Source organism: Phoenix dactylifera, chromosome 13 (assembly GCF_051530095.1).
Source record: "Phoenix dactylifera cultivar Ajwa chromosome 13, Ajwa_hap1_PhDact_Kaust_v1.1, whole genome shotgun sequence".
NCBI classification, from domain to species: Eukaryota; Viridiplantae; Streptophyta; class Magnoliopsida; order Arecales; family Arecaceae; genus Phoenix; species Phoenix dactylifera.
In genome coordinates this window covers 16430240-16439256 of record NC_143202.1, presented here as the reverse complement: position 1 = coordinate 16439256, position 9017 = coordinate 16430240, and the positions used below count along the sequence as shown (strand labels likewise).

The window sequence follows — 9017 nt, the reverse complement described above, 5'->3', positions numbered from 1 at the left end:
AGAGTGGCAAAAGTTTTTGCCGACGCTAAGAGAAAGCGTCGGCAAAAACAAGGCTTTCCCGACGCTAAGGAAAGCGTCGGCAAAAATGACATTCTGTGTTTTTGCCGACGCTTTAAAGCGTCGGTAAATATCATTTTTGCCGACGCTCTCATTTGCGTCGGGAAATCCTTGTTTTTGCCGACGCTTTATAGCGTCGGTAAATGTATTTTTGCCGACGCTTTTCTAGCGTCGGCGTAGGGGTGCCACAACTTTTATTTACCAACGCTTTAAAGCGTCGGGATTGCTATTTTTTAAAAAAAATAAAAATACGAATGTAAATTATAAAAACACAGCATTATATAAACCCCTGACAATTAGCCAATACCAAATGTAGTAATAATAAGCCTACATTCCTTAAATGCTGACGAGCCTTGGATGCGTTAGATCACGAAACTGGGTACGATGGAGGAGAACTATTCCATTAGACACAGAAGAAACAAGAGGTCGCCTGGTACCTGGCCCCTGTTATTCTTGAAGAGAGGTTGCTAAATAAAACTGCTAGAAGAGAGGTTGCATATAGGTTTTTCTGCTGGAAGAGAGGTTGCATATAGCATATAGCAATTTCGTTTCAGCTTCGAGTGCATTTCTCCAGCAACATAATATCTACCGCATCAATAGAAACACTACTCATGTGTATTCACCATTGATCATAGGTGTGAATCAAACATGCAGAAGTATATATAATCACAGTCGAAGAAAACAGATTAACTGTAAGGGAAAACACATCACCATAATAAGCCCACTCCAAATAAAATAGCAAATCATAGGCAACTCAAACTTGCTACATTAAGTGATAAGAAACTATTGCTGGTTTGATTACTGAATGTAATCAGAAATCCAATGATTTGCCAACAAATAAAGGCATGGACCTGATACAATAATTTACAACAAACTACAAGACCATCAATCCTAACCTTCAAATTATCTGAAAGATTTGGAGGCTGCAGCTGACTACTGAAATACCAAGAGAAAGCAAATAACATATACATAGCTGAAGCACAGAAGATGTATAATAGGGCAAGCCACTAAAAAAACAATAGCCAGTCATCTCTCTCATTGCGATTCTATGAACTGGATTATTCACAAGCAAAAGCCAAATCAAGCATTTATCTCTGAATTGCATTGGTGTAGGATTTTATAGAAATACTTGAGTAATTCCAGCCATCTTCGAACAGGATTGGCTTCGTATGGGGGTGATGGTCTCTTCGGCCCTTGATCAATATAAGAAGGGACCTGCGTTAATATGATGAAATGCAGATAAGGATTCATTTGCAGAAGTGGATGTCATTTGGTTAAAAACTGTACTCGTTGTCCAGAATGAGAACATACCATCATGCTTCATTGCTGTAGAAACAGGAATATGAGAGTCATCAGGAACAAAAATATTCTCAAGTTGTTCCTTGGCTTTTGAGGGCTCTTCCACATCCTTCAGACATAATAAATAAATAAATTCTGTATAAATTATAAGAAGTTCTACGTATTTTTTTATCTTGGATAACCAACTCAAGACATAAAAATTAACATAAAGATATAACGACTCAGAATTAGCAAAGAAAACAAATTGTGGAATACATTACAATCCTGCTACATCGGTGCGGCGTACTCGCATACCTTATTTTCATCTAAAATAAGAACGGCAGGATCACATGACTTCAGATCACCTCCCGCTCTTACATGAGTAGGTTCTAAAGGCAAGGAAGCTGGTCTCCGAGATGCGGCAGCCACAGCTTCACCATCTGAAATGATGTTATTAGAACTGATATTACCTATTTGAAGTGGACGGAATGCTTCAAAGGACCTTTCAATAGACAATCCAAGGCTTCCAAGTGTACTATGATCTTCAACACATAACTCTGGAGACAAATTTGCAGATGCATGATAAAAAATGATCTCCTTGCAAAGTCCTCCAAAAATTTTTAAAATAACAAAACTGATTTTTGTAGAAAGGGACCATCACAGTGCGTTGCATAATTTGGTCATTAGAAAATCCTACTAATTAGACAACAATTTCGCCACACAGTCATAGAAGTCACACTCTATGTGTAAAATTTTGTCATAAACCTAATATTTCAGGAAAATCCATCAAACGAATGGAATTAATCTTTTGGAAACAATAAAAGCATTTGCACTGCATTAACATGGTCCAGAACAAGATCACGTTAGTAATTCTTCTGAATCAGACCTCATTCATGATAAAGGCACAGAATATTGAAAGAAGGAAAGTGGCGGAGATCTTGCGGCCGCGGACAGAGTGGGAGAGATCGGCGACGAAGCCAAGGAAGTGGCGGCCGGCGGCAGAGGAGATGGAGGCGGTGGGGCCGCCACAGGCGGAGCACACCGACGACGGCGGCGGGCTGGCCTCGGCCGCGGTGGCGGAGGTGGAGCAGACGGCGGCGCATGAAAAGTCGGCGGAGGCGGCGGAGGAGGGGGAGGAGGGCTCGGCGTCGGTCATTTTTTATGGGAGGCAATGCGGGGTTCGGAGGGAGAGGATGAAGAAGAATCGAGGCGACGGGAGGGGGGAAGGGAGAAGAATCGGGGCGAAGAAGAAACGAGAGAGGGCGAGAGAGCGAGAGAGAGAGAGAGAGAGAGGAGGCGGGATGGGTGCGGGCGGAGGGAGAGGAAGAACCGGTTTCTTGCAACAGAAGAAGGCCGGAGGGGAGGGAGGAGGAGGCAGAGGAGGGCTTGATATGTCGATCGAGCATGGAGGAGGAGGGCGGACGCGGGTTTGGTTTTCAACGACGCTAATAAGCGTCGTTTTAGGCCAACTCTACCACAACGCTAACAAGCGTCGTTTATTGCCGACGCTTTTAAAATCCGTCGGCTATTTTTGGCGCTCTGCGGGACATTGCCGACGCTTGCAGCAAGCGTCGGCAAAAATATGTCGTTAAATCCTCTTTTCCCTGTAGTGTATGTGATTTATAAGACTGAGTTCGTAAGACCTCGGCCGGGGCAGTATGCACAGTGGAAAAAGAGTTTTCCGCTCTCGAACTTAAGTCGAATAAATCTTGACATATGACAGACGAAGGGGTTTGACGAGTTATCCATGACCTCCGTCTTGTAGGAATCCACGATAGAAGGACTGTATCACATGATAACTGCACCTAGAGGTTCATCATTCTATTCTGCTGGGTAGCCACTACATGCTGCTAGGTGTCACTGGTGGATGGTGAGACTCACAGAGATTATCTCGATGATCGATAAACCCTGATGAGTAGAGTTGGAATCATTCCAACCCATTGAAAGGAGTCTTCAATGATATTGTGATAGAGATCGCAATATATCTCACTACCAGTCAGAATAGAACCTATGGGGTCACACACACTAGAAGTATTGACCGATCCGATGATTGAAATGTGATTATGAATCATGAGTAATCAATTTGATTGATGATCAGTTGAAGAAGGAACAATGGAAATTAATTAATTAGACTTAAACACGAATCCTACTTGGAGTAGGATTCCTAGAGTCCTAATTGGAGTAGGACTGTGATTCCTACTTGAAGTAGGATTCCCACAATCCTAATTAAATTAGTATTTTGAATTTATTTTGGATTCCTACTTAGAATAGGATTCCTAGAAATCCTAATTGGATTAGGACTTCGAATTCAAATTAGAGTCCTAATTGGATTAGGACTAAAATTAAATAAATCCTAATTGAATTAGGGTTTCTTAAGTCCTAATTAATTATTAATCTAATGAATTAACAAGACTCCTAATTGGATTAGGATTGAAGAGTTCAATTGAGTCATAATTGATTTGAGTTCTAATTAGATTAGGACTTACCTAGATTAGATCCAATTTGGTTAAACCTTGGACTAAGCCTAATTAGATTAGGACTTAGCCATAAGAAGACCACCTAATCCTCCTTAGAGAAGGACTAGGGTTAGCCAAGAGGGAGGGGCGCACGCCCCTCCTCTTTTTCTTTGCTTTGTGCGGCACAACAAGAGGGGCCGGCGCCCCTCTTGGAAGGTTGTCATGGAGCTCCTAAAAGTTAGGAGCTCCACTCCCTTTATCAAGGGGTAAGGGGCGGCACACTAGGGCATTCAAGCCCTCTTCTCCCTTGTGCCATGGCCCCCTTCCTCCCCTTGGTCTTCAGCCGCAAGCAAGGAAGAAAAGAGAAGGTGATTGGCGGCCCTCCTCCCTCCTTGCTTTCTTCTTCCAACGCAAGGAAAACAAAAGGGCTGCAGTCAGGCTTTGGTTCTTCTTCAAGATCCCTCCTTCTTCTTCCTCCTCCCAAGCATAATCAAGGGTTGATTCAAAGAAAGGAGATCAGCCATTAAAGTTGTCTCTGCAAGGGAGCTAGCACCCCGGGAGACAAAGAAACCAGGATCGATTTTTGCTTCGTGTGGATACCTGTAGAGGCCGGACACTTGAACGGCTTCAAGCGAACCTTCATCCTAAAACCACGAACTCCAGTTTGCGGTGATCATCTACCCGCACAAGGTGAAGATCTGATCTTCCAATTATTTTAAAAGTTTTTAATTCTAATCTATCTACGAATGGTCTTGAAACAACATTCATGCGATGAACGGTTGATCCCGCGCATGCCTCTTCCGCTGCATCTGAATTTTTTTTAAAATTTTCTGCGGCATTGGCGGGTTTCCAACATAATCTGCACTTAGTAAGGGCAATCACCCCAATAAGATAAGAGCCGGATTTCATCACCGGACTCTTGCCCAACTTAGGTGAACTCAATCTCACATAGTGTCACTTTAATTAAAATCAATTAGACGTTGGCTCCTAGGGACATTCGAGCTCAATAGGACGAAGATCACCGAAAGTTGCACTAATTTCGCTCTGTGGCTTAGTTGATGTCTAGGCAAGCTTTGTCCCTATAAGGAAGACAGTTCATCTGTTCGAGGCAAGTGGTTTTTAAGTGGGACCTTTGCGAACGCATCGTGACCCCTCCACTTACCTGGGAGCTTACCTGGTCAACTCAGTTCATTAGACCGGATTGGAGGCTTAGGTGCCCTCTTCAAACCAGTTAGGAGCTGTCTAGTGATTTTAGGACAAATATAAGGATGGATGTATTTTTCTTTTATTGCATGTTTGACTGATCAAGTACTAGTGTATGCAAGGGAGTCGTTCTAGAGTACGTGACCTATTAGATCCTGGTGCTCCCACCATCTCTTGTGTCTTACGAAATAATTTCATTGATCGAGCACTCTTAGATCTAGGAGCAAGTATCAACCTTTTACCTTATTCAGTTTATGAGAAGCTTGGGTTAGGTGAGTTAAAACCAACCTCAGTATCCCTTCAATTGGCTGATCGATCTATTTTCAAGGTAAATAGAGGCCAAGGAGTGTAGATGGGTTAGGTGAGTTAAAACCAACACGTGCTACTGATGTTCAGCGTGAGATGCATCAAAAGTGGATGGATGATGACATTAGAGTCAAGTGCTATATGATGGCATCCATGTCCAATAAACTCCAATGCCAGCATGAGAATATGAAGACTGCTACGGACATACTAGCACACCTGCAAGAGTTGTATGGTGAGCAGAGTCGCACAGCTCGTTTTGAAGTGTCCAAAAGGCTCTTCAAAGCAAAGATGCACGAGGGGCAGTCCGTCCATGATCACGGTCTGACTATGATCAAGGACCTAGAGGAGCTTGAGAAGCTCGGTATGAACATGCACAAGGAATTGCAAGTAGATCTGATCATTCAATCCCTTCCTGATTCATTTGGTCAGTTTATAGTAAACTACCACATGAATAAGATTGAATGTACTAAGACTGAACTGATAAATATGTTGGTAACTGCTGAGGGAGCCTTGAAAAGTTCAAGGGGCAATGTCCTTGCTGCTGAGTTGACTTCTAGTTCCAAGAGAAAGTCTACTTGGAAGAAAAAGAAGCCTGCTAAGAAGCAGAAGAAAGACAAGAAGCCAAAGAAGAAAGTTCAAAAGAAAAAGGCTAATGACAAAGGAAAATGTTTCCACTGCAATGTCGACGGCCACTGGAAGAGGAACTGTCCTTCATACCTCGAGAGCCTGAAGAACAAGAAAGGTGACACACCTTCAGAAGGTATAGACTTGCTCATAATTGAAACTAATCTAACGGTTTCTTCTACTTCTAGTTGGGTTATAGATTCTGGTTCTAGTGCTCATTTGTGCACTACCATGCAGGATCTAAAGAAAAGTAGAAGGCTGGCGGAAGGTGCGGTAACCCTTCGGGTTGGCAACGGGACAAAAGTTGCTGCTGTGGCTGTGGGCACCTACTATCTGCGACTACCATCTGATTTTAGTTTATTACTTAGATACTACTATTATGTACCTGCTGCTAGCAGAAATTTGATTTTTGTTTCATGTCTAGCACAGAAAGGTCATGTTTTTACATTTGACAAAGACTGCTATTCTATTTATTTTAGAAATAAAATAGTCGCACGTGGTTTTATGATTGACAGTCTCTATCATTTGCATATGGATGTATCTGTAAATGTGTCTGAGCAAGAAGTGAGTGCCAAAGGATCCAAGAGATCCAGTGATAAGATAAACCAAAAATATTTGTGGCACCTCAGGCTTGGCCATATTGGAGAGGACAGAATGAATAAAATGGATAAAGATGGGCTTCTCGGCTCATTGACTTCCGAGTCATATCCAGTTTGCGAGTCCTGTCTTCAAGAAAAAATGGCTAGATTGCCCTTTGTAGGACATGGAGAGAGGACCACTGAAATACTTACCCTGATACACACAGATGTGTGTGGCCCATTCGATGTGCTAGCCAGGGGACGTTATTCATACTTCATTACCTTTACCGATGATTATTCACGGTATGGGTATGTGTATCTTATGAGATACAAATCTGAATCTTTTGAAAAGTTCAAAGAGTTTAGAAATGAAGTAGAAAAACAAACTGGAAAACCTCTTAAGGCTCTTCGATCAGATCGAGGAGGAAAATACCTTAGTGGAGAATTCCGGGACTATCTCAAGGACAATGGCATAGTCTCACAATGGACTCCTCCGGGTACACCTCAACTCAATGGGGTGTTAGAGAGAAGAAATCGGACTCTATTGGATATGGTCTGGTCCATGATGAGCTTCACTGATTTACCTATGTTTCTTTGGAGAGATGCCTTACTTACCGCAGTATATCTACTGAATAGAGTTCCCTCTAAATCCATTCCTACCACACCGTATGAGATATGACATGGTAAGAAACCAAGTCTTGGTCATCTCAAGATTTGGGGATGTCCGGCCCACGTCAAAAGACTATAGGCGGACAAACTAGAGGCTAGGACCATAAATGCTCGTTTTATAGGATATCCTAAAGAGTCATTAGGATACAATTTTTACGTCTCAGAGGATCACAATGTATTTGTGAGCCGTCATGCCATCTTCTTGGAAAACCAGTTTATCCTTGATAGAGGCAGTGGGAGGAAAATTGAGCTTGAAGAGAAAGTCTCTGAAAAGTAACGAGTCATGGATCCTATCGAACCCATTCATACAGAGCCAGTACACGATGTCCCTCAACCACCTCGCAGATCTAGTAGGGTCTCCCATCCTCCCGATAGATACTTAGGTATACTAGAAGAGGATACCGAGGAAATATTCCTAGTGGGAGATAGAGATCACATACAGGATCCCAAAACCTACAACGAGGCGATATCTGATATCGATTCCGAAAAATGGTTAGAAGTTATGAAATCAGAGTTAGACTCCATGCATTCCAACCAAGTCTGGACCCTAGTAGATCCACCAAAAGGTATTGTACCTATTGGATGCAAATGGATCTACAAAAGGAAGATATGTTCGGATGAAAAGGTAGAGACATATAAAGCAAGGCTAGTGGCGAAAGGGTATAGTCAACGCGAAGGCATTGACTATCAGGAGACCTTTTCATCTGTAGCTATGCTGAAATCCATCCGAACATTGCTTGCCATTGCAGCATTTTATGATTATGAAATCTGGCAGATGGATGTGAAAACTGCTTTTCTGAATGGATATCTTGATGAAGATATCTATATGGAACAACCTTTGGGTTTTACTTCCAGTGATGGAGATCACAAGGTCTGCAAACTGCAAAGGTCCATCTATGGACTAAAGCAAGCATCTCGAAGTTGGAACACTCGTTTCGATGACGCAATCAAAACGTTTGATTTCATCAAAAACGAAGAGGAACCGTGTGTTTACAAAAAGGTTAGTGGGAGTGCTGTCGTATTTCTCGTACTGTATGTGGACGACATCCTCCTGATAGGAAATGATATTCCCATGCTAACCTCGGTCAAGGTCTGGTTGTCAAAAGAGTTCTCCATGAAAGACCTTGGGGAAGCATCCTATATTTTGGAAATAAAAGTCTATAGAGATAGATCTAAAAGGATGCTTGGCCTATCACAGAAAATGTACATAGAGGAAGTGCTGAAAAGGTTTAGCATGGACAACTCTAAAAGGGGTCTCTTACCCCTAAGGCATGGAATTCATCTCTCCAAGAAGATGTGCCCCAACACATCTGAAGAGATTCAACGCATGAGCAAGATCCCTATGCATCAGCAATAGGGAGCCTCATGTATGCCATGCTATGTACACGACCTGATATAGCCCTTGTTGTGAGTGTCACAAGCAGATATCAGTCAAATCCAGGTAAAGAACACTGGACAGCTGTGAAGAATATTCTTAAATACTTGAGAAGAACTAAAGATTTATTTTTGATTTTTGGAGGATCATCAGAGTAGACTCCGCGGACAACGTGGCAGACCCATTCACTAAGGAGCTAAGTCAACAAAAGACTGAAGCCCACCTTGAGAAGATGGGCCTAAGATATATGACCAATTGGCTTTAGTGCAAGTGGAAGATTGTTAGATGTATGCCCTAGAAACCAATCTAGCTGACACATTGTTAATTCTAGGAACATAATTTTGTACTTGACTATTTATTATTGAATAACTAATAGGCATCTTTTTCATTCATATTGTTATTGTGTCTATGAATCGTCCAAGGAATTAATAAGATGATGATGCATATTCTCAAGAGTTGAGAATTTGAGCC

General features: G+C 42.2%; 1 protein-coding gene across 2 annotated transcripts; it reads right to left on the bottom strand.

Moving 5' to 3' along the window:
* Positions 1-800: 800 nt before the first annotated feature.
* Positions 801-2726, bottom strand: LOC120105374 (uncharacterized). Of its 2 annotated transcripts, XM_088710128.2 has the most exons (4): positions 2222-2726; positions 1651-1775; positions 1369-1465; positions 801-1272 (listed from the first exon to the last, which is right to left on the bottom strand). In XM_088710128.2, exons 1-2 carry the CDS (start codon positions 2489-2491, stop codon positions 1725-1727), a joined length of 321 nt encoding a protein of 106 aa, XP_088566254.1. In that variant the 5' UTR covers positions 2492-2726; the 3' UTR covers positions 801-1272; positions 1369-1465; positions 1651-1724. The 2 variants fall into 2 exon arrangements, with proteins under 2 accessions (XP_088566254.1, XP_089783197.1); XM_089927071.1 differs by having other exon boundaries at positions 1369-1775.
* Positions 2727-9017: the final 6291 nt, after the last annotated feature.